Genomic DNA, 27,305 nt, shown 5'->3' with positions numbered 1-27,305 from the left:
CTTGAGGAGGTCAACGAAAATTTTTCGTCTCCTAACGGCATGATCCGTTAAAAAAATTTTTCGGATGCCCATGTAAAATTTTAACCTGTGTACTTTTAAGTTAAAGTTGAAGAATGTTAAGAACTGTTAAGTGAATAATCGCTTGCATCCGTGAGACAGAAAATGTAACTTGGGAAGGGTTAAATACCCTTTATTATTCCAAATTAATTTCACTGAACTTCTTCTTGGAGTTTTACAATCCACTCAAGCCTTCACTCAGGCTTGAACTTAGGAACTAAGAAATTAAACTTAACTAATCTTAACTAAAAAGATATATCTGAAGCTATCAAGATTCTAACAGAGTTGGCCCCTTAACGCTAAATAAGAGCGAAGCTATCTAGGGCCTAAAGTACGGCCGAGCGTAATAATAGCTTAAGAGAGGGCAGCCTAAAAAGGCAAACGCGCGCTACTCAGAATTACTGGTTCTTTTTAACGAAGTCACTATAACTTCACAGTTAAATACTTCTCATTTGTATTCAAATGCGATTCTAAAACTGCATTCTGGCTGTAAGTTGTAAGCTTGAAATTAAGAAAGGATACGAAAGTAACTTCAACTCAAAATTTAACTGTTAGATAAATTAACATAATACATACAAACATAAAGGAATATAGTAAATATGTTGCTATAAAATTAATTTTTTTAATGAAATATATCTCTATTTTTACTCGTATTGTTCGTATTATTTATTAAAATAATATATACAGTACAAAGTCCGAAATCTAGACTCATCAGAACTTTGGCGATTCCATATTTGGGAATTTTCCAGATATTCAATCATCAATTTAAATCTGGTAAGATGGCATGCAGGAATTATACAATTAAACATATGAATTGTAATTTATGAAACAAAGAACAGTTTTGATCTAAAAGGTATCAAAATTTACAAAAAAAAAAAAAAAAAAAAAAAGCTTAACATTAATTTTACTTTATTAAACATTTCTTTCAGTGTAAGTTGTTTAAGGTGCTTCCACAAAAAATTCAAAAAGTTCCTTTTTCTTTTTTCTTGTGTCGTATACAGTGGACTTTCCAATGCCATACTCCTCGCATAATTTTGAGATGGATAAGCCTTTATCCATTTTTTGCAGCAATTCTACTTTTTGTTTAATGAACATTGAAACATCATTTCGCTTTGTAGATCATTTGGCAACTCCAGAATTGGAAACTCTTTTTGACATAATCGAAAGTTCAAGCTTAGTTTTTATAAAATTGCCCTAATAATAACAGTCTGCAAAAAGTAATTAGCTGGATCAAACTAGAAGATCAGGGAGCATTAGGAGTCTGCTACATTAACTGAAATCTCTTAGAATCAATAAAGATAATTTTAGCCTAGCTTAATAGCCTCCGTTATACATTATTGGCTGTGTATCACAAGATTGGCGATGAAAGTTAAGTTGTTTCACTAAATTTTGTCTTGCTCCTATTGCGTACTAAATTAAGCCTGAATTGTATTAGTTTAGTTATTTACTATACCTACGTTTAATTTTTGCACATGCTTCAAACTAATCTGAGTCCTAAATAAATAAACTTCCACATATACTTAATGCTTTATCTAGGGCCGGCGCCAAATACCACATAGTGCAGTCTCTACGGGTCCTAAATTCTGCTACAAAGCTCCTTCCTAAGTTCTAAATTTTCACTGCACCTAAACTTTGCATCCCAGTGATTTCCCTAAATCATAAAAAACTTCTCATCCCTTAATTTTCTTGCTTGGTGCTTCCCCAAATTCCAAAAATTTCATCTTCAGTAAATTCTGCCGACCAGTGCCGACATATTCTGCCGTCGCTTATGGGTTTATGGTGAGTAACATATCAGTTATTCTTAATTTAAATAGCACTAAATGTAATCTTTTGGCCTTCGCGTTTCATTAACAAAATCTATTTTTAGCATATGAAAAGAAACTTTTGTTGATTTTTTTCCTCTCAACATTTCTTAGAACATTTTAAAATCTATAATCATCGCCAAGTGTAATGTTAGCATAAAAGGTCACCATACTCTTGTTATTCAATTACTAATATTAAAAAAAGTTTAGACATCACTGCATGAGTTATTACTGAAGCTGTCATGTATTGATAAACATGCGGTGATGAAAGCAAAATATAATAAATAATGACTCACCAGGTCGGTGTCAGAGATATAAAATAAGTTTATGTTTCGGTAAGCACAGCAAACAGCGGTGAATGGAATGTTTGAGATGTATGCCAAGCAGATACTCAGCTACGGAACCAAATTATTAATCTCGCAAATTTATGCTTACATGATTTTTTTTCATAACGAGCTATTTTATTTAATGCCTAAGTGAAACTAAGAATCGGAAGTTTTAAGTGAAAAGCTCCACGTGTTTTATTATGGAAGGAAAAATCAAATGTGCATGCGTAAAGCATACAAAAAAAAAAAAAAAAAAAAAAAAAAAAAAATTGTGGCTTTGAGGTCCGGATTTTAAATTATTCCGGATAATGGACGTCCGGATTTCGGATTTTGTACTGTATTTATATCAGTTTTTCTACTAATAATTATTTAATGATAAAAGTTATTGTTACTTCTGTATGAAAGTGGCAATTACATTAATTCCCATTGCAGTCTGTGAAGAAGAAATTTCAGATGTTGCCAAAAACTTATGTGAAGGCTGATTTAACAAGGAAGTGCCAAATTCTCTTGTAAAAAAAATATCTTTCTTCTTCTGCAAAAAGTAAATGAAAGCTGAATTGCTGCATCTTAATTTAAGGATTTTATTTCACTATTTATTGTCAAAACCCCTAAAAACGTTGAAATCTATACGAGTAATATTGAATGAATAATATAGATTTTGTGAATTCTTACAGCCAAAGCCTAATCCTAAGATCGCTACATAATTTTGACCAGTAACAGTATTGTCCATGTTATTTACTAAAATAATACATATTTATATCAGTTTTTATACCTGTAATCAGTAAGTACCTGTAATCTGTAAGTTTGAGAAAATATATGCTAAAACAATAGCTACCACTTTTATTTTATAGAAATGAATACTTACATAGGAATTGGAGAAAAAATGCAAAAATTGTAAATTTGTTCACGAGTGTTTATCTTCAGTTGTTATTACAGTTTCATGAACAATATCTAGAAGTCATTTGCCCGATTTGTTGCGGTGGCTAGCAATCTGATGGTTGGAAATGGGGCTGTCACAAGCTGATGCTGCTAGACATCACAGTGTCTCTTGTAATGTGGTCTACTGACTATGGAATAGGTTTGAATCTGAGGATTCTGTGTGCAAAAGACATGTTCCAAGCAGACCTAGAGTTACAAACCTGCGGAAGACCATTATTTAGCTCTTTTGGCCCGAAGGAGGAGTAATATTACTGTGCCTCAGTTCATGGCAGATCATTTAGTGGTAACAGGAACAAGAATCTCAGCTACTACAGTGTGCAGATGTCTGCACAATACAGGTCTGTATGCAAGACGACCAGTTTTTGTGTCTCCTTGACCCAAGGATACAGAGTTGCCCATTTATGTTGGGCAATAGAACACATCTCCTGGACCAGTCAATAATGGGCATCTGTTTGTTCTCTTCACAGACAAGTCCAGGTTCACAATGGAGAGTGATTCAGGTCGTCAGCTAATCTGGAGAGAACAACGTACCAGATACAATCAAGCCCACATTGTGGAAAGACACAGTAACAGACGTGGGGGAATAATGATTTGGTCTGAGATCTCTCTCGTTGGTCACACTGACCTGCATGAGTTCTATGGAGGAACTTTGACCTGTGTGAGGTATCGAGATGAGATCCTTGATCAATAAGTCCACCCATATGCCACTGCTATTTGTCCTGGCTTTCTTCGCGACCACACCAATGCTCATGCCAAATGTGTGACCACTCCAAGCTCGGGTTGCTGAAGAATATCTTGAAGGTCACTGTGTGGATCGGATGGAATGGCAAGCTCAATCCCGAGACCTAAATCCAATAGAGCATCTTTGGGACTACATTGAAAGACAGGTTGCTGTTTCAAGTCTTTCTCCAGGGTTGTTGGATGAACTTGAAGGATTACTCTGTGTCTGATCGTTGTTTCCCATTTCACTGACTGTTAAATTAATTGACAGTATGAAGCATCACTGTCACCATTGTATTTCAGCTAGGAGTGTACACATTTCTTATTAGAACCCATTTTTGTTACGTTACCACCCCATTTTCCCTCAAAAATTGTGCTATGCTATTTCTCCAAGACCGAATTTCTCTGCCAAGAGTGCAATTTTTTGTTGTATGTCATGTTTGTGTTGAACTATAGAAACATTCTATGTCACATTTATTAAAGATCTGTGTAGATCTGTGTCTTCATTCTCAAATTAGACACAAAAAACATGCTGTTCGTTAACTTTTGGAGGGCAGTGTGTTATAAATTATATCATTTAAATGTATTGTAAATTATCAGTTAAATGTATTATAAATTTTATTAATTACATATGTTATTAAAATTTCTTTGTTATTATTCTGTGCTTTCTAATATGGTGTGTGCTTTTAAGTATTACGTTTTCCAAATTGATAAAAACATACTTTCTGTTGAAAGAAAAACAATAGCCTGTTTCAATATTTGCTAACTATATTAATTGATAATATATATATTTCCATTTTACTTGTATAGGATGTTACACCTATGATAGTTGTCTCCTCTAATAGTGCTTTAAGACTGAAAGCTATTCGGGATTTTGAAGACAATGGTATAAAAAGAGTTGCTGGAGATGAGTGGTTATTCGAGGGTCCTGGTAAGCTAATGTTTTTTCTTTTATATTAGGAATTAAGATGTAATAGGGCTTTAAGAAGTATCTAAGTTCTTAAAATATCAAATATATGTGGGATATTTCAATTTTTAATTCCAAATAATGTTGTAAACAAAGTTTGTCTTCAGAATTTGAGGATAAAGTTTGTGAAAAATTAAAAATTAAAACATTCTCATTTCTTAGCTTTCAATATGCAGTCCTTGTTCATTTGTTTATAGCTTTTTATTTCCTTCAGATAATTCATTTTTTGGAATATATGTCTCTGATTACAATTTTTTTAATTTCCTAAGTGCTTTTAAAATATAAAATGACCTTTGGAGTGAGACTTCACTTTAGAAAAGAGTGAGTAATCTGCAGATACTAATTCTGATAAATAAAAGAAAGTAGTTAAGAATTGTGATACTTTTATTGATGGAAATTGTTCAGTGAGAATGAAATTGTATAAAGGTGCATTGTTTTACAGAAAAAAACCAGCTACTCATTTGGTGTTTGAAGCCCAATTGTTAACTTTTCTTTTAAAAAAATCTGCACATTAATATAATTATTCATTTCCTATGAAAATATCACCAATATGGAGTGTCTTTGATATGACTTTTCCAATTGAAGCAATAATCATGATAAAATTTTTCCAACTGAAGCAATAACTGCTGTTTCAAAGCATTAAGTTTTCATCTTCAGTTACATTTTATTTGCAGAGAACAGGATTATTATCTGCTATTTGGATCAAATTTGGCTATTGTTCATATATATTCTATATTGAATATGTATTTTGGAATATAAGTATTCAATCCATTACAGCTCAATTAGACTCATTTTTTATCCATTGAAGGCAATATTTGCAGTTATACAAGTTTTGTATACTTTAATTTATTTGAAATGAAATGTTATGTGAAATAAAGTTTTATTTAGTGTACAAAGTAGCATTTCAGGATTTTAGCATGTAAGAAAATCTCTAGGTGGATAAAATTTTTAATTATTTTCTTGCATTTATGTTTTGATCATTTCTTGTAAACCTTCTTGTGTAACTATAATAAGACTAAAACATAAGATTTGTTTGTTATTGCATCACATAGTAGATCATTATTATGAGATATCATTTGCTTTCATTTTGATATTTCAGCCAGTAGAGCAGTTACGTATAAGACTATATAGACCATTTGATGAGTTTGGTATATTTCTATGAGATGGTGTTTATAATTCATTTAGTAACATTGTGTCTGGTTAGTGTTATTCTTCAAACTGTTTATAATTCATTTAGTAACATTGTGTCTGGCTGGTGTTATTCTTCAAACTATTTCAAACTGAATTTCAACCAATAAGCAATTACTTTGCATTTTACATGTGTTTAAAAGAAGAATTATGGCAGTTCTAAACAAAAAGGGTGTAGGTTAATGATAAACACTTTTCATCTGAAGTGAAAATCCTCCTAGATTCAAATAAACTTATTTAAAATTTATGTTGATTCTGCATCAGTGTAAGAAGACCTTTTATTTGATAAATGACTTTAAAAGGTGAGTGAAGATACACTGAAGATGAAATACAGCATGAATCTATGACTGATAGCATTAAAGCTCATGGTATTATTATGAAAGGTTAACAAGTAGGTGAAATTCCTGAGTTTGTATACATCTTGAATGAATGAGTGCATTGTATCCTTCCATGAAAAGGCTGTGTGAATGATGTACAACACAGTAGCTTTGTATCAATGAAAAATGCATTAAAAAAGAGATTTTGAAAACCGTGTGTGGTGGTGTTTGACTGCCATGTGAAAGGTTTTTCTTTATGTCAGTTTATAAATTTGCGCGAAACATAGATCCACCACTACACATATGATTCAAAGCCGTGAGCAACAAGTGATGAAGGTGCGTATATAAGAATGTGAAAGATCTTTTATTGGTTATGATATGACCACTATTTTTCAGTTCTTAAGGAATCATTTTCATTAATCACTTGTGAAAGGGAAAACCAATGACAGAAGTCCTTTTTATAGCAATAATGTATAATTTGAAAGAAGAACTGAAACAAAAACAGCTGAGATTGACATGAAGAATTCACTCCTTTACCAAGACAGTATGTCACATCACAGATCAACCACTGCAGGGGCAAACTTGCAAGAACTGTGTTTTCAGTTGAGACTTATCCACCTTACCTTCAGACATGTCTCTGAACAATTTTTTTTTTTTTTTTTTTTTTTGGTGTGTGTGTGTGTGTGTTCCTGCATTTGAGTTGTAAGTTTGGCTTGTTGGAAAGAAATTTTCTTCAAATAGAAATGTCACTGTCATTAATACTTGCTTTGCACCCTTTAAAGGAAGTTATTTTTAATATAGGATTAAAATTTCAGACTCATTGGAACAAATGCTTTAACTTTCAGTGGTAACTTCAGTGACAAAATGTTCTCCAAAGAAACACTTATTGTGCTTTTTGTGAAACAATGTATTTACATAGTATCAAAATATAATAGTTACAGTTGCAAACACCAATCATATTGTAAAATCAGTAACATATTGTTCTAATTGTGATAACTGATATATATCGTTGTGTAATAGTATTAAGGTAATATGTTACATATTAGTCCTTGTAACTGCTTTCAATATATTTTCCCACACTGCATGCAAAATATTCTGTAAATACATTGCAGCTAATTTTAGATCTTTTAGATTAACTAATGTTTTTATCTCTAAAATCTTCTTGGTATTACCAGTCCAATTAGACATGACCAGTGTTATAACCCTTCTTCTGTGCAGTTACTACTCTTGCAGTTCTCACACAGGAGTTAATCAAGTGAATTCTACAAGAAAGCTAAACAATATTTAAAATTTGTCTTTTATAACATATTGTTGATGCACTGTCAGCATGTTATAAGTTGATATCTCTCTCTCTCTCTCTCTTTTTTTTTTTTTTTTTTTTTTTTTGTGTGTGTGTGTGTGTGTATGTGTGTTGATTAGCAATATGCAATTTTAAATACATTCATCTGTCTGTAATTTTTGTAAAGGACTGTACTGGTAAAAGAAGGAATACGTTAACATTATTTTGTTTCCTTTATAGGTACATTTGTGCCTCGTAAAGAGGTAGAAGTTGTGGAAACAGCTTCTGCTATTGTAATAAATCCTAATCAAGCTTTAAAGTTACGTGCACGTGCAGAGACAAAGGACAGAGACAGTAAGCAAAGAGTAACAGGAGAAGAATGGATTGTTAAAAAAACAGGAGCATATTTACCTGGTGCTTATGAAGAAATAGTTGATGTTGTTAATGCCTATGTTTTAACTGATAAGGTTAGTTGTTTTATTTATCTCATTGCTGCCTATAGTTTGGCCTATTGGTTTAATTCATAGGCTTTGTTTTAAAATGATTTTGGTAGATTTGCATTATTCTTTGAAATTGATAGCTTGTTACAGATAACAAAAACAACTTCAATTTATGTATTTGGATTTTCATAAAAGTTTATTTAAAAATCTTCTGTAAAAAGTTTTCATTTAGATGGAAGTATAAAGGCCTTTTCTATGGTTATACAAGGAAGATTTGGCTTCTCTTGGTACAGTTAGACTACCTTGAACAATCTCTTTCAAAATGTACGCATCAAAAAAAAAGGGGGGGAGAAAAAAATACAAAGCTTGTAGTGGAATTGGTATAAGAAAATAGTGACTTTTTCGCTCATGTTTATGAGTGAATGCTTCAGTGACATTTTATATATCAATGCACTTTTTTGCATTATTGTAGTCAAAAATAGCATCAGGTTTTAGTTTACCACTTGTTCCTTTAATCATAGTACAAGTATGATTGTGTCAAGCAACTGACCGTTTGTCTGTCCATTTAAAAAATTTAACTTCTTTAGAATTTTCAACGCTCGCAATGTCACTTTGCTTTTGTTTTAGTTTTGCTTCTGCCGGTAAAAATTTTCTATTTACTTTTACAGTGTGATGTATATTTAAAATAACTATAACTATAACTGTAAATAACTATAACTTTAACTGTAATGGCGCTCATGCTATGCGATTCCGTTGTTGTGATGCACGTGTTACTGTGCTAGCTGAATGTCATGTGAACTGTTTAAAAATGTAATAATAAAAATTTTGAATTTTTGAGATATACTCATTAGTTGAGTCTACTTTTAAAGTATAGAAGTTATTAAGTTTAACAAACTAAACAAGAAGTTACATACAGTAGTACATAAGTTCATTGATTTATTAGGTTGTCAGGAAAGTAATGCAGGTTTTCAACTTATATCTTTAAAGTATCATAACTCAAAAACAATTTTATTAATCAAAATAAGCACCAGCCAAAGCAATGCATTTTTGCCAACGAGATGTAAGTTTATTTATACCGGTAGAATAAAATTCTGAAGTTCTGGATGCGATAAAGTTGTCAAAGGTGTATTTTGTTTGAAAAAGATGTTTGAAAAAGTGGTTATTGGTCGGCGAGAGGTCAGGCGAATATGGGGTAAGAGGGAGAGTCTCGTATCCCAATTTGTTCAATTTCTGTAGGGTCAGTTGTACTATGTGTGGCCGAGCATAGTCTTTCAGAGGAACTGGTCGTGTTCTCTTGACAAATGCCGAGCACATGCATTACAATTTTTGGTGCATTTCGTTGATTTGCTGACAGTACTTATCTGCCGTAATCGTTTCGCTCAGATTTAGGAAGCTGTGGTGGATGAGACTGGCCGCAGACCACCAAACAGTAATTTTCTTTTGGTGCAAATTTGGCTTTGAAAAGTGTTGTGGTGTCTGACGACGGTCCAAACACTGAGCCAAATGTCGCCAGTTGTTAGAGAAAATCCACTTTTCATCGCACATAACAATTCAATGTAGAAAAGGATCGTTTTTGCTGCGAAGAAAAAGAGCAGCCGACACTTCAAAACGGCGATTTTTTAAAAATTTTTCGGTCAATTCGTGAGGCATCCACTTATCGAGCTTCTTTGACTTTCCTATACAATTCAGGTGATCAGAAATCATTGTTTTGCTTATGCCGAGCTCCCCCGCAAGCTCTTGAACGTTGTGCACGTATTTGTTTCAACTTAAATCTTCAAATCATCATCATCAACAGCTGAAGAGCGTCCACGACGCTTTTTATTACCCAGGTCAGATTCTCCACGAGGAAACTTTTTGTATCACCGTTGAACTGTAGATTCATTAACACTTTTCTCACCCTATACTTCGTTGACATTTCGAGCCGTTTGTGCTGCGCTGTGGCCTAGCTTGTACTCATAAAAGTAAATTTGCAGAAAATCCCATTTTGACATCTAAACAAAAACACCTAGCAAATATTTTTTTAAAAATAATTTTGGAACAAAATGATTATTATAGAAATATAAAGCAAAAATAGAGCTTCAAAATGCTATGTAAACCAATTTAATTCAAATTATTTTTGCTGCTAAAAATGTACAGGAAAGTTAAACATTTATAAAAACATACATTATTTTCCGGGCAACCCAATATTTAAGGCCCATATCCCACGGCGTTTGTTTCACACAAACAACTGTTTCGGACAATTTTTCTGCCTGGTTTACTATTGAAAGAAAGACGCACGACTTTTTCCTTCGTTTTCAAAAAAATTGCAGGTTGTTCGTTTTCAACCAATTAGCTATCAGCTTCGAATGCTATCAGCTTGTTTGTAATGGGAAACCAGTTTCCCCTGCGTTAACCCCAAAGCGATCTGTGTTGATTGGCTGTTGTGACAAAGCAGAAAAATTGTTCCAAACAGTTGTTCTTCCGAAACAAACCGACGTGTGATAGCAGCCTTTGAGGTCTTTCGCTAAAGGCACTGCCGTCCCATGGCACAATAAAGCAAAATGTGCGCCTTCCTTAACGTGTTAAATATGAAAGAATAATATTTTAACATTTTTCAGAATGGCACCAGATTCAAACGAAAACTGAAACAACAAAAAATCATGTTTTAAGACAAATGCCATCGTATTTTGAGGCTAATACTCCTTTTGAGCTAAAAAAAGTTCTTAATATAATGCAGATTTTGCAAAAGATTTTAGAAATTTAAATTTTACTAGAAAAGATAATACTATAATTCATTCTCCATGTGGATGTTTTATTTCAGTTTAAAATTAAATAATTTTTATTGCTAAAAATAATGATCATTTATAAAATTAGCAGAACTTTGGCTTCAAGTGATATGTAATTAACAATAAATGTGTTGGAAAGTGGAATAAATAATTTACATGCTCATAATCAAAATTTCTAGGATGCTGTTCATGTCAAAGCTAAAAAGACATTTGTTGATGACTTTGGAAAAACAAGAAAAAATGGAGAAGAATGGTTGATAACTATGCAGGATACAGAGACATATATACCTGGTGTCTATGAAGAAGTTCTGGGTATTGTAACTGTAACAACGTTGTCCAACCGTCAGTATTGTGTTATACTTGATCCTCAAGGTCCAGATGGAAAACCCCAGTTTGGAAGGAAAAAATTAGTTAAGGTAATTTCTTTAAAACACCTTTGGTTTTATGAATATTTATGTAAGAGTTTGTGTGTTATTTTATCTCCTTTTTTAAATAGTATTTCAAAGAAAGAAGAGATTTTAAATCTTATGTGGATCGTGCAAAAATGTTATAGCAGATAAAATTATAAATGCATGTTGGCTAAATTATAAATCAAATGGATAAAAATTTGCTTAATTTGTATCAACTTTAATTTTTTTTTTTTTTTTTTTTTTTTAATTTGAAGTTCAAGGTTGAAATAGAATCAGTGTGTTAGTTTTCATATTTGTCTTTTTAAAGCCCTATAATATTTCTTGTCGGGATTTGTTATGAAAAGGATCCACCAAAAGTCTATCAAACTTCTTCAAACCTCAAATGGAGTAGGTAATAAGGATGCATTTCAAGTGATGAAAATGAAATGTTAATTAAAATAAGATTATGTAGTGTCATGCTATTATTTCATGGATGGCAAACACTTTGAGAATCTCATTAATTACTTTTTCACAGTGTTTCCAGAAAAGCTAACCAAATGTAATTACTTTTTTATTTTTTATGAGTTTTCTACTTTTAAAAGTAATTGTGACATGCATTTATACAAATATTTTGTCCATTAAGTTATAAAAGAGTAATGATAGACTATTTTATCCTTTAGTGAAATAGATAAATAAACATATGAGGGTCAAGTTTGTTTGAATTCTGAAAACTTGAAAAAAATCTCTTCTGAAGTTTTTAACTAAAATTTTTAAAAGTTTTATCTGTTTTTTTAAACGGCTTAGTAGTAGTGTCTAACAATAGATGTTTATTAGTTACCATAGTAAAACCAATCATGTGATAGATAATGTTTGTAACGTGTGACTCAACACTTCTCTAAATTTTTCTTTACTGCCTAATGCTATAATATATCTGGTGTGGGTGCAAGACCACATAAAATAATATTCTTTTCACGACTGTGTAACTTAAATGCCTTGGGGAATAGTTGACTAAGCAAAATATCTATCTTGCTAAAAAGAATAATTAAAGGGCTAGATCTGTTAAATTATTCATAATATACAAAATGTTTAATTACCACAAAAATGTTTGTTTACTTAGGGTAAAGTGATTCATTTGCCAAAATACCATACAGAAAACAGTTTTATATATTTTGCTATGTTTGAAAAAATGAATATTTGAATGACTGATAAATTAATTAAATTTCTCTAACATAATAGAGCAGTGAGTTTTTTGGATCATAGCCAGTGCAACAGTAATAGGTATGCTGGAATTCTCTTATTTTATGGCCTAATAGACACACTGTGATTTATCAGGTTAGGGATCAGACAAAAAAGGATCGAAGTACCTATTTTATTCACAACACATTATATGAAAAAAAAAAATGGAACTGTTGCATTAAAAAAATAGCAAATATATCAGCTTTCATTCAATCGCCATCACTGCTGCTAAAATTGCATACACAGTTATTTTCATTTTCGTTGTCATTCTCCTTGGAGTTGTCTCTTTTCTCATGCACAATGTCATCTTCACTCTGATCAAACACATTGTTAATTCCACACTTTTTAAGAGGCTGTATGATAGTCTGACTTTTAACTTCCTGCCGGGAGCTTTTCACCTCCTCACAAGCATTAGAAATTGACAGACTATTTCATTCTTCCTGTGTCAGTGTCATGTTATAATTTGACACCTCAATCCACATTATCCATTGTTCATGCATAAATCCCTTGAATGGTTTATTAACAGAAACATACATACAATTAGTCAATAAAGTCTGCGTACATCAAGAAAAGTAATATCAAATCCAAATTTTAATGTGCGAAAAGGGTAGTTTCTTAAAGTTTTATTTTTTAAATATTTAGTTTCAATAAGGGACTTTGAAATTATTTAACTGTAATATTTTCATATCTAATAATTTATGCACACTAATTTTTAAAAGATAAGTGGCCAGAAATCAAAGCCAATAAAGTTTGCGTACAACGTGAAGGAGGGGGGGATTTCTTATCTAACTTTTAAACTTCAAATTTGAGAATGCAAAGAAGGTTACACTTTCAAGGTCATTGACTTCCGAAGCAAATATTTTCTTTGACGAAAATAATAACCAATAAAGAAATTCCTTTAGTTACGAGACAACTAATTATCAAATTGAGAGAAAAAGGTAAAACTCTTCGCTATATTGGTAAAACCATTGGAAAACCATTTTCTAGTGTGCAAAGAGTTATTCAAAACTATCTTGACGCTGGTAGTCTTGCTGTAAAACCAAGATGTGGGAGACCGAAGAAGCTAACGTAGAGAGAAGAAAGAAAAATTATTTTACGAATTAAACAAAATCCTAAACTTTCTCCTGCAAGCATTGCAAAAGACATTTTTTTAACTAGCAACAAGGAAATTTCTCCTGAAACTGTACGAAAAGTGCTGCAAAAGGCCAATTATCATGGACGCAAACCTAGGTCTAAGCCATACATTTCCGAGACATATAGAAAGAAAAGAATTGCTTTTGCCAAAACATATTTAAACTCTTAGCAGGACTTCTGGAACAATGTAATTTGGTCAGATGAAAGTAAATTTACAATATTTAAAGTTAATGGCCACCCTATTGTATGGAGAAAACCAGGAACAGAACTGAATCTGAGAAATTTAAATCCAACTGTCAAACATGGAGCTGGCGGTGTGATGGTATGGGGGTGTATGTCGTCGAAAGGAGTTGGAAATTTTCACATTATTGATAAAGTCATGGATAAGTATGTTTATCTGGATATTCTGAAGAAAAATCTATGAGACAGTGCCCGAAATTTAAACCTTTCTAATGCCTTTATTTTCCAACAAGACAACGACCCGAAACATACAGCTAAAATTGTGAAGGAATATCTCCTCTATAACACTCCAAGACAGTTGCGTACTCCTCCACCAGACCTCAATCCAATCGAACATTTGTGGGCAAAATTGGAGAAACGAATTCGAAAACACAATATTACGTCGTGAAATGAGCTAATTAGCAAATTGCAGAAAGAATGAGGAAAATTTACATCGGATGACACTGAAAAACTAGTTCATTCAATGCCCAGATGTCTGCAAGCTGTTTTGAAGAATAAAGGATATCCTACAAAGTATTGAAGTAATGTAAAAAACTTATATTTTGCTTTTTTTTTGAAAGTGTACACAGACTTATTGGAGGGAATTTCTGAGTTTTTTTGACAAAATATATTTTTGAAAAAATGTAAAAAGTATTACACTGATATTGTTTACTTTTTATTTAAGCTTACAATTTTAGCTAATAGAAGAAAAAATGCAATGATTAAAATACATTTTTCTTTGCTTTAAGTGTTTTTTTAAATTTAAAATTTAGTCTGTACGCAGACTTTTGTGGCTAACTGTAGGTTACAATTAAGAGTTCAATCCACCAGGAATGGCAGCAAGATGCGGCTTCAGTTCAGTAGCAAACATTTTTGCCGACTCTTTTATATGGACCTTAAACTGATTGCACACTAATAAAGATGATTCCTTTGAAGTCTACTGGATGCCTATAACACACCTTCATACACAGACCATTCGTCTATCCTTTGGGAGGAACATAAAACATTAATATAAATTTCATGTAGAATTGTATATTTGATAGCATTTTTTGTTAAAAGATTAACAGATGAGGAAGTTTTAAACCGTCTGCACAACACACAAGAACAGCAGTATAGCACATCTCATTACCACCTCAAGTCTTTATTGTTATTGTTTTAGCACCTGTAACATCCACTGTTTTATTTGATGGCACATCAAATGTCAGGGATACCTTGTCCAAATTTCCTATTTGTACTATCTCAAAATGCATTTTAAGTTTATGACTTATTTTTGGAATTCAATAACCTTTCTTTCATGTTGAAGTGGCAGTTTTTGTGCTATTGTAATTCTGATACGCATGTAGAGATCATTTCTTTCCGTGAATCTCTTGCACCATGATGTTGTCCAGATAAATTGTTAATAGACATATCTGTTGCTAATTTTTTTATGCTACTTAAAATATTTTTTGTTGAAACAGTAATCCCATTCATCTTGTGGTTTATTATCCAATTCATAACATGGCCTTTAAGCTTTAACCATTTTAGAGTATATGAACATAAAGGTCTACTTCTATCTGCATTCACTAAATCCGTCATCTACTTTCTCCATTCTTGTATCATCTTCTCAGAGGTGGACCAAAATGCTTTTCATAGCTGCTGTATTGTCGTGCTCTGAAGCATAATCAAGACATTAAATTTAAATGCAATATTGTATGACAATCTGCTTTTCTTGGATCCAATGAAGGTACTCTTAATTTTAACTTTTTATGCAGCAGTTAGTTTTTCCATGTAAAAACAAATATGAACACTAAAGAGAAACAAAGAAATTTAAAAAATTTGTACTTTAAAAGTAAAATTGCTTCTGTACCACTCCTGCGATATGCAGCACTTAGTTTTTCCGTGTAAAAAGAAATATGAGCACTAAAAAGAAACAAAAAAATTCCTGAGATTGTTGCTATGGTTTGTAATACATGTTGTTATCAGTGTGGCAAGGTTTTGAATGAGAAGTAGTTTTATTTATTTGGTACTCTTCTGTTATCAAGATTGGATTCAGAAGTTTATGTATGTATGCACATGTATGTATATGCATATATATATATGTATACACACACAGATACATATATATTTGCATACATGAATCCATCCATCCATACATACATTTCTGGACCCGGCCCTGATAACAAACCAGTACGATTTATTTTTAATTTATATTTACTGTACACACTACTAAACCAATTTATGAATTTTATAAAAATTATGCATCTGAAAGCAGTGCTGTATCACTCTTAAATAACTTACTTTCAGCATCGTGGCTCACTGTCTAACATGTCAGATGAAACTAAATATTGCACTATACATGTAGTATACATATATATGCTATGCTGTATACATATATGATTTTTTAGGAAGTATTTTATATATTAAAACTCTTTCTTTCTACTGCCTCAAAACACTGTTATCAACATTTGCAATAAAGGCAGCCATTTTCTATGCGTAATGTGAAGACAAAATATTTAATAGTATTTATCTCACCAAATCAACTAGTGTCTTAGAAGATGTACCCTAGGGTAATAAGACACAGGCTGTTTTAAGGCACATTTTGGAGTAAAATAAGTGTCTTACGGGCCAGAAAATACATACTATTTTATTAAATTATTTCTAGTGCAACACTAATGCATTGCAATGCAATAATAATACAGGTTTTAATAAATACTGCTGAATTATGTTCAGTTTCTCATGAATGATTCCAAGCAAGCTCTCAGATAATCCCACCTTGTATTTCTAGACGTTCTTAGCTGCAAAGCATATATGTATTCTTTTAAGCCAAACCTATCATTAATAATTATTTACAGCTTGCTTCAATAGATTAAGGTTATAAGCAGAATGTTTGTAAGCTATAGAAACCAATTCGTAAGCTATAGAAACCAAGCAACTCTAATTATGAACCTTCCTTCTCATTTATTTATTTTATGCTTATTATCTGTCATAAACGTTTTCACTTTATGTTTGTATTTCCTTTTTACTTCTGCTATTGGTCTGTATTTCTTTTTTCAGTTTCTGATGTTATTATGTATTTTGTTTTACTTCTGTTGTTACCATCTGGACTATCTTTGTACAATAAAGTCTTTTTCTCATACCCTTGTTTATGGAATGAAAAAAAAAAAAAAAATGTACATTTACTGCTATAGTCTATTACTTTAAAGAAAGAGCTTCAAGGTTATTTTTGACTGCCCGATTTATCTTGTAACCATTGGATTAACATGGAAAGTTGTTGGAATTCAAAATTGATATGGAAAGAAAGTCGACTTGCTTAATTTTTTCCCTCACTTCATTTCAATGTAGCATGTTTCACTTCATGCTCAAATGAAGGCTGACTTGAGCTATAGTTCCAAATGGCATGGTAAAAATAAAAGCAGTGCGATGATGGCGATGCAACTTACAGTCACAAATGAGGCAGGGCTAGCCATGGCATTGAAGTGCCTATTTTGAAGTAACAGCCAATAGCATGAATAGTATTAATAACAATGGGATCTTTAATTTTGCTACTCCAATCATTTTGAATTACTAAAAATCATTTTACTTTTCATTATCTGTCTTCAATGTATCTGTTTTTTTATTTAGCAATATATACTTTAACCATTCAGTACACTATTAGTAATTTGGTATGTGTATTATATAATTACTAGTTTCTGTTAGAGAATGTGTCTACATCATACTTGTACCTGTTAGAGAATCATGCATATAAAAGATGGATGCTCACTACAGAGAATGGAATATTATAAATAGGGGGCAGTTTTGCTATTTTCTCATCAATTTTTTTTTCCCCACACTTTAAAATAATTTGAATGACAAAAATTCTCTCAGCTGACTTGTTTTCTAAAGGCCTGTCTTCTCAAGGTTCAGTTCTGGTTTCTGTCTCCCATTTTAGCTTCTGAGCAGAGCTGAATTATCTAGTAAATAATTAAGTATTTCCGTAATTTCCATGTTAGAAAGTAAACCTGCTTACTACTTATATTTACTGCAGGTGTAACTGCTTTGTGTGGTGCAGTTTCATTCTGCAGGTCAGCCTTAGCATATATGCAACTGATACATTCTACTATAGCATTTTGTTATTTTATTCCATACATAAATTCTCAAATTTAGTCTGTTAACCTTTAAACATTATGTATTCTCATTGTTTAGAGTGGATTGTAGTATACTATCAAGACCAGAAAAATTTAACATTTTACTTTCATTTGTTTACAAAATTCTACTTTGGATGAAGCAGAGACGGATGAATGACTGAAAGCTTAAAAACTACATTTTCATAGGAAAACAGGGTTGCCATACCAAGCAGTGCAAATATCACCAGATGAATGGAGATGCTGATGATTTTTTGTTTGTTTTACTGAGTGATGTTAATACTGCCTGATTTTGAAATACTCTAGATTTCAACAAAATTGGTTCAGCAAAACTATTATGAAGTTTTTTGAGAAGCTATACTGTAAAACATTTAAAAAATTCAAAATAACACAATAATGTAGCAAAAAGTATTTAGAATTCAATATGCAGTATTCATTTTCAAAAAAAAAAAAAAAAAGAAGAAGAATAAAATTCTGTAAGGATATACAAAGTTGAGTTATTAATTATCTGTATATATAAAGCAGAAAATTTGTGTGTTTGTCCTTTAATAACTCAGTCACTACTATAGCTATCGTCACTAAACATTCTATAATTCTTTTCTGGGTCCTGGAAAAGGTCGACATCCACTTTTTCCCCAAAAAAGTAGCTAAAATCAGAGATATTAATTAAAAATTCTGAGAAACTGTAATTTTGGCCCTAATTTTTCCAAGTGGCAACAATCTCACAAGCTAGAGATAAAAATCTGCTTTATTTCGAAAGTTGTTGCGACTGATCGCTTTCAAATCGTAGAGTTTGTTAATAAAAAATTTCTAAGTTTTACGATGAAATAAAAATAGCATTGCCAAACATTAAATACATTATTCTTGATTCCATAAATTAGTGGGAAACCATTTCGACTATTCGCATACAATTTAATCATACAACTTTAATCAGCTGAAATATTAATTAAAAACTCTCAAAGTGCTAATTTTCGCACTCATTTTTCAGAGTGGCAACATTCTCGCGCGCTGGAGGTAAAAATGCTTTATTTCGAAAAGTGTTGCTACTGCTCGCTGTCAAATCGTAGAGTTTGTTAATCAAGAATTTGTAAGTTTTACAAAATCTATACATTCTAAAGAAAAATGTCTGTTTGTATGTTTGTTTGTTTGCATTATTAATTTCTGATCAGATATGATAAATTTTTTGCCACATTTAATCGGCTAAAATTGAATATAGGGGAAATATTGGCTGGAACTTGTGCTTTCACGACCATTTTATTAGAGAGATGAAAATCATTAAAAACTACGTGCCATTGTTGCTGATATAATGAGACAGGCAGAATTCTATTGAAATTTTTTATGTGGGTTCCATATCGCATCAGAGGAAAAATGTATGACTATGAATCGTATTTTTTGTTTTGTTATTAGAGAAGGATTACAGTGGTATCGTCCTCTTTGTTGTTAGACTCATTACTCTTGGTCTAACTTAACTGGCATCGGGTACTTCCACTTGTAAGTAAGTGATAAAACTACATTAGCAATATAATGTTTAAAAGCTGCACAAGATGTTTTTACTAAAGCAAAGTGTATTTTTTATTCTTTTCCTGATATTACATCATGAATTCTACCAATTAACTAAGAGCAAATTGGCAGGTTAGCTTCTTTTAATAGTATAAAACTATCCTTTTGGATATTGTTGTTTCCAAACTACCATTTTCCTAGTTGCTTGAGATTATTTAAGTAATCTCTTGATCATTTTTGCCAAATGATTTGGTTAGATTTTTGAACTTGTTGCCATTTAACAAGTCTATTAGTCAAAAAATTAATTAAGTTTCAGGAATGGCACTAGGGGGTCAACCAATTAAGAAATGGCAAAAATCATTTGGATCTGATGATTATGGAATGAGTGGATTGACTGTTAATGATACTTTCGACTTGATTGGCAAAGGTTATGAATTCTTCAAGAGTAAATTTGGAGTTTCCTGTCATTTTTTTTTCAGATTATATTTGAGTGACTTAACTTCTCCCAGATTTAGGTCCCACCAAAATCAGGTCTAGGAAGCAAAAATTTCCAAGAAATTGAATGCAACATTAAATAAGTAGCTAGATTTTCAGGAGGGCTAGAAGCAGGGTGATATTTTTTTTTTTTTTTTTTTTCTTTTCGTTCTGAATTAGTGCCTGCTAAGTTAGTAGCATTCTCTTAAAATATTGTAGACAAATGCCACAACAAGCAAAAAATTATTTTAAAGTCACAGTTTAAGCCTCAGCTGTTAGTTCAGTGAGAATTTCTAAATGTATTATGCACAAATATCAAAACAAATGCTGCTTACCTTTACATTGACTTTTATATTTTATGTAAAATGGGCCACAAAGGTCTATACCAGTGTTAGAAAAAGAGGGATTTACTCTTTTTTTTAGTCAAAGATGCCATTAACTGTTCTTCTGTTTTAGGTTTTACTTAAAAACATTTAATGCATTGAAGTACAATTTTCCTAGTATTATTCCATACTCTTGCCTTACAAGATTAAGTAAAGTTTGAACAGCCTCAACGTGTAAATATTTTGCACGAAAATGGTCCAGTATACAATGGTCAGAAATTTTGTCTGGGTAGTTTTCTGCATTACAAATCTACAAGTAGAGGTGTGCAGGCAAATGTGGGTGTTCAAAATAATGCTTACTCAGATTATGATTTTGCCATCTTACATCATTAGCCCACAATAACAGTTCTTAGATACCTGAATATGTTTGTCTCTCTCCAGATTGTGATTATACCTAGAATCGTTTTCTTAAAGTCTAGACCAACCGGTAATACGCGTACTACTGGTGGTACACAGTAGTACACAGGAGAAAAATAGATGGTACGCAAAGAAACAAAATATTTTTAGCTATTAAATGCAAAAATTAAATACTCCAATGTTTGAAGTTTTTCTCTAATACTTGTAAATAACCACTCATAGACTAAAGCAAAATAATCCATTTTTATTTTCACAAATATTCTTTAAGCCATAGATGTAAAAAAAAGGTGTCATAATTGATGTTTTTTAAAAGGAGTAATAGAAATTAATGTTGTATTTAGTAAGTTCCTATAAAAAGATAATAGTGCCTCAAAATTTTTGTAAGAGTTGATCAAATTTATTATCATGTGTACACTTTATGCAGCCACCATTTCTGGGCTCATGTTGCTCTGTTTTCAATTAGAATATATATATATATATATATATTTTTAATGTCGATTACCTGTTCCTAACAAGTATTTTGTCTTCTTGTTTCTTCGCATTCCTTACTTTTCTATGCAATTTGAGAACATGTTGCCGTCTGATTTCAAGAACTCTTAATATGTTGTGCATTTAAATATTTCTGAAAAAAATTATAAAACAAACCTAGATTTTTCAAAATGGAAAAATGGCTAGAATGTATTAAGCGGAAAAATGATAATTCACAGGTGATGATCCAGGACAATCTACTAGAACTAGGAATATTGAAAAGAAAAGAAAAATTGTTTATAAAAAATGTAACGAAAGTTATTTATCATTTGGGTTTACTTGGAATGGGGATAAAATGGACCCTCAACCTTAATGTATTTTTTGATTATCGGAGTTCAAAAATAGTAAACAAGTAATGAAAGGTTTTGTTACTTCAAGTGAAAAAGCTTTGGAAGCTAGTTACCTAGTAAGCCTAAGAATTCCTAAGACTGGGCAGGCTCACACTGTTGGAGGAAACCTTATATTACCAGCAGCTAAAGATCTTAATATTCTGTTATTGAATGATACAATAAGTCAACGAATTCATGAAATGGCAAATTCCATAAAAGAGATATTTATTCAAAAAATAAAAACACAATGAGTATTTAACATTGCGTTGGATGAAAGTACCGATGTAACGAACTTTGTTCAATTATTAGTTTACATATGTTTCGAAGAAGATAAACGAATAACCAAAGGGTATTTATTTTGTGAATCTCTTCATGATAGATCAACTGCAAATGAATTTTCAAAGAAATTGAGAATTTTATGTCTGAGAATGATATTCCTTGGAATAAGTGCATTACCTTATGCTGTGATGGAGCTCGGGCTTTAACAGGAAAACATTCCGGTATTTCTGAAATAAAGAAAATCGTACCTGAAACTAAATTTACTCACTGCTCCGTTTATCATGAAGCTTTAGCAACCAAATCAATCCCCAAAAACCTGAAAATAATTTTGAATCAAGCTGGGAAAATTGTTAATTTTATTAAAAGCCGACTTTAAATTCAAGAATATTTACGATTTTATGCCAAGTGATAGGCTGTGAAAATGAAACGCTTGTTACATTCCAAAGTAAGGTGGTTATCTGGAGGCAAAGTTTTAAATCATCTTTTTGAACTTCGATCAGAAATTCAGATTTTCCTATGTCATTCAAAATTTGAATTGCAAAAATGTTTATTTAGTGAATTATGTTTGGCACGTTTAGCATATTTAACTGATATTTTTGGAACATTAAATTTAGGATTGGAAGGACAAAGTGTTAATTTGTTTACCATTAGAGATAAAATAAATGCAATGATAAAAAAAATAGAGCTAATAATCAAAGAATTGATAATAACATTTTAAGCTTCTTACCACTTTTAGAAAGTGTTCTAACTGAAAATAAAAAAAATTAGCATCCAACATTAAAAATCTTTTTTTTCATTGATAAATAATTTCAAAATGTTTTTTTCTGAGGATTTTGAAAAAGAAACTGGAATTAGAAATCCATTTTGTTCAAATGTACCTGATATTTTATCTCGCGAAGAAAAAAAAACAATTGATAGAAATTTCCTGTGATCGAACTCTTAACTGAAGATTTAAGAAATAACACAATTGTTAACTTTTGGCTGAACCGAAGAAAAAAAAATTAAAGGCATTTCAAATAAAGCTATAAAAATTTTATTGCCTTTTTGCACAACCTATTTGTGTGAAAAGGATTTTTTTCCATGTTATATTTAAAAAATAAATACAGAACAAAATTGAAAGTGGATCCTAATTTACGGTTAAAACTAAGTGAAATAAGACCTGACATAACAAATTGATCTATCTTAAACAGGCCCAAATTTTATATTAAATTTTAAAATTAAAATATAACTTAAATTTTGAATAATTAAAATAGTAACCAATTTTCAATCTAATACTTTTCTGTGTACATATTTAATACAATAGCCAATTGGTTGTGCAAATGGCAAAATGTATTTTCTTTTAATATTTCTATTGAGAAATTGAAAGATAATCATTGTAAACTGTATTGGTTGTACTAAAGTTTTTCAGTTTTTGTTTAGGTGGTATGCATTAGTCAAAAGATTGAGAACCACTGGTCTAGAACAATTAGGAAAGAGAAATCAGTTTTGGTGAATCGTGTTCCAATCATAATGCTTTGTATACCATTTTAAACAGATGCTTTTTTGTAGCTTCAGGTAGTCAGTGACAGATCATTGGTGTCTTCAAGTAGACAGGTTTTTTTTTTTTTTTTTTTTTTTTTGTTTGTTTGTTTTTTGAGAAGCTCATGTTGTATTGGTATATCAGTATCTTGTTGCTTTAGCAAATTCTCTTGATGTGTGTGAAGTAATGATATACCTGATCCTTTGGTGATTATATCCAATAAATGGTTGTGAGAATCTCTTCAGTCTTATTTTTGGCCTTTACCTCAGGATGAATCATATACATCTCAGACTTAATTTCAAATTTTGGAGAAAACACTTTTAAGGCTGCACGTACCTGTGCATGTTTTTATTTAAGATCAAGGCAACATGCTTTTATTTTTATCATTCAAATGTTTTCTTAAAGGCATCTAATTTTATTATTTATTTATTTTTATTACTTGACATTACTAGTAGAATCCTGCAAATCAAAATTTCAGTTTTCAGTGACGTATTTTCATCAGCATTTGTTTGCACACCTTTGTGGAATGAGGATTATTCAGTAGGTTTTGGTACAGTAATACATGCTTACAAATTTCACTGGTTTTTTTGTAATGTTATTACTGTTGAATGATTGACCTTTCCCACTTGTGTGTCTTTTACCAAAAGGCAAAAATATGAAGAAAACTTAATTTTTTCAAAATGTCTAAATACATTTATAACTATGTTTAGTATCTCTATGTAGAATTGGAGAATATAAAGAATAAAATGTGAATGGTTAATTTTCAATAATTAGGGAGAAAAATCTTTCTTCTTACAACCTGGTGAGAAATTAGAAGCTGGAATTCAAGATGTACATGTACTAAGTGAAAATGAAGGATTAATTTTGCGAGCAAGAGAAGCTTTTCAGGATGGCACTGCAACTCCTGTAAGTTATTTTTCCCTATATGTACTTTTTAACTAAAGCATAATTTTATTTAGTTGTTTGTTGGTGCATTTATTTTAATTTGTTTGCTTCTAATTTAGATTATTTTGAAAATTATCTGTATGCATTTTTGATATACAGGGTTATCCAAATTAAACTTCCCCAACTCAGAGGCCTGTGCAGTGTTGTATGGGTCATAATGTGATGAAATTTTAAAAACAGACACTTCAGATCATGCGCTCGAGATTTATTACACAAAAAAAATTAGTAGAAGAAGTTGTTGATAGGTGGCGCTGTATCACTAGTAATGTGCATATTGCAGCAACATCATTTGCGGAAATAAAGCTTCTGCGCAACGTATCCAAAAGACGAGCCCTACAAAAGTGGAAGACAGGCCTTGCACAGGCAGATGTTTCCAGCTTGCTGATGCACAATGGCGACTTTCAAAGACAAAGCTCTGTTAGCGAAACTTTTCTACCAGAATGACGAGAACTCCTGTACTGCGATAAGAGCATTCCATCGGCTGAAGATCTTAACGCCAAGGACGAATGACACCACACGCTCTATGAGACATGATGAAGAAGTTCGAAAAAACGGGACAGCTGGGAATTTTACCAGGTAGAGGACGACAGGTTGTGGAATCTGCACACGTAGAAGACATTGCTTTGGCGGTCGTGGACCCCACTAGCCAATCGCCACATGGTGTTGTCAGTGTGCCAACTGTTTCTCGTGCTGTTAATATGCCCTATACGACTGTCTGGCATGTGATGCGTCGAATCCTCAGTTATTTTCCTTGCAAAATCCATAGTCGTCATCAGTTGTCCAACGGGGATCCTGTAGTTTGGGAAACATTTGTGTTGCAGTTCCTTGCCAGAATGGAAGTCGATGCTGCTTGGCTGTGGAACATCCTTTGGATGGATGAGGCCCATTTTCACCTGAATGGTCAAGTGAATATGCACAACTGCCACATTTGGGCAAGTGAAAACCTGCGCGCAATCCATCAAGTGCCCTTGAACCCTCCAAAGGTTACTGTATGGTGCTGTTTCACTGCAACATTTGTCATTGGGCCTTATTTTTTTTGAAGAGGTGACTCCAACAGGGTTCAAAACTTGCTCTGTCACAGGAAAATGATATCAGGACATGTTGACAACGTTTGTGATCCCTGAACTGCAACAACGTGGCCGCCTCCAGGACACGATATTTATGCAGGATGGTGCACCTTGCCATATTCTTCGTGGCGTTCAACGGGTGTTATGGGCAACTTTTACCAATGCACGTGTGATCAGCTGCGGTTTCCCTACAGCTTGGCCTTCCCGCTCGCCTGATCTCACGCCATGCGATTTTTGGTTATGGGGATTCTTAAAGGATCGGGTCTACCGAGAACACCCAGCAACCTTGGCACATCGAAAGACGCAATTATTCGACATGTTCGTGGAATTAATGTGGACTTACTGTGTTCCACTGGGGAACACACTGCTTTGCGAATGGAAAGATTTGTGGAGAACCACGGCACACATATAGAACATCTGTAGAATGTCTTGTTGATCTAAAGCGCCACCTATCGGCAACTTCTTGTACTAATTTTTTTGTTTAATAAATTTCGAGCGCATGATCTGAAGTGTCTGTTTTTAAAATTTCATCACATTATGACGCATACAACACTCTGCACAGGCCTCTGAGTTGGGGAAGTTTAATTTGGATAACCCTGTACATATTGTAGAGAATCATTTTTAGTTATGAGTACTTTTAAATGCCTATAATAGTAGATAACCAATATTATTTATATGTAATAAACACACTGTTAGAAAGCTTGTATCTGGGAGAGGAAAAATTTCATTCATTAATTTGGGAAATATTGTAAAAGCTCAGTGCCTTATTATATATGCGTAAAATTGGGTGCTGACTAAGTGATGTATTAGCACTGAATACAATCTACAAACATCAAATTGTCAATAAAAATTTAATGAGGGGTATTTTATCGTCAAATTTCTGAATTTCAGCCGTATGAAAATCAAAATTTGGAATTCTCTTTTAGCAATAGCTGTTATTGTAAAAGTTTGATGGTACCAAAATTGTACATTTGGTATAACTCACTGTAATAATAATTTTATATAGCATAAAATATTTTTACAAATCAATTTTAAATGAATTCTTATATATTCATTTTGACTTCACTAAAGAAATTAAGCATTGTTTAGAACTGAAAAACCTGAGTTTTTTAAGTTCTCATACTACTCGATAAAGTTCCAGGAATGTTCACAACATTGCATCCAAATACAGAGACCAAACACCACTGCCTTAGTTCAACCAGTGGATGAAGGAATCATAGAAACTTTCAAAGCCTGTTGTGTCAGGCATGTTTTTATATATCTGCAAATAAAGCAGCAGATGAAAGGAAGCACAATATGCTAATGTCATTTTGGAAGCAGTTCAGTGTAAGACTTTGAGTAGAAATGATTAAACTTCCATGAGAACAAATGTGTTTATCAACAGTGATTGCTTTCTAGATCAGCTATGACCAAATGTTGTCAATACTTTTAAAGGATTTATGTTAATTAAAAATAAGACTAAGGAAATTATACAGATTGCAAAAGCAATAAGTGGCAAAGAATTTTCAGATATGGAAGAACAAGAAATCTTAGAATTAGACTAGAATGACAATTTTGAAATGGCAAATAAAGGATTGGATGATCGTATAATACCAGCAGATAGTGAAAGCAGTGATAGTGAAGAAAGTAAAGAGCCTTTAATGTACAAGAATTTAAACATGTTAAAAAAGGAATAGTAACTGTCTGATTTTGTGAAGGAGATAAAAAACTTTGCACTCACATCAAAACATTAAAACTTTCAGCAGTTGTGAGATTAAGCAAACCTTTCTTTCCAAATGTGCACAATATCTGATAGTCATAAATTTGTAATGCGAACTGTGTTCGTTCATACTCAGTGCAGTGCATAAATGAAATGGGAGCTGAGCTCATTGATGACCATTAAAAGGTTAATGAGTTGCATCAGACATTGTCCCCCCCCCAAAAAAAAAATCACCTGCTATTTTAAAAAGTAATTATTTTTACCTAATTGTTAAGCAGTAATATAAATGCTTTCAATTAACATCTATTTTATTTTCTTCTTTTAATTACTATAATATCTAGGTTTGT

General features: G+C 32.1%; 1 protein-coding gene across 2 annotated transcripts in view; it reads left to right on the top strand.

Moving 5' to 3' along the window:
- Window positions 1-27,305, top strand: part of LOC118187649 (major vault protein-like) — a 116,199-nt gene that overhangs the window by 42,391 nt on the left and 46,503 nt on the right. For both annotated transcript variants that reach the window (XM_085813534.1, XM_085813533.1), the window contains 4 exons: window positions 4,655-4,775; window positions 7,836-8,062; window positions 10,980-11,216; window positions 24,022-24,153. In XM_085813534.1, the coding sequence (XP_085669660.1) occupies window positions 4,655-4,775; window positions 7,836-8,062; window positions 10,980-11,216; window positions 24,022-24,153 (717 nt within the window). The remainder of the gene's footprint in view (window positions 1-4,654; window positions 4,776-7,835; window positions 8,063-10,979; window positions 11,217-24,021; window positions 24,154-27,305) is intronic.

Source organism: Stegodyphus dumicola, chromosome 3 (assembly GCF_044657685.1).
Source record: "Stegodyphus dumicola isolate Sdum_Otavi_A_Nest chromosome 3, ASM4465768v1".
Taxonomy (NCBI): Eukaryota; Metazoa; Arthropoda; class Arachnida; order Araneae; family Eresidae; genus Stegodyphus; species Stegodyphus dumicola.
Note: the sequence above shows the minus strand (reverse complement) of the source record. Positions and strands in the feature narration are given on the sequence as shown.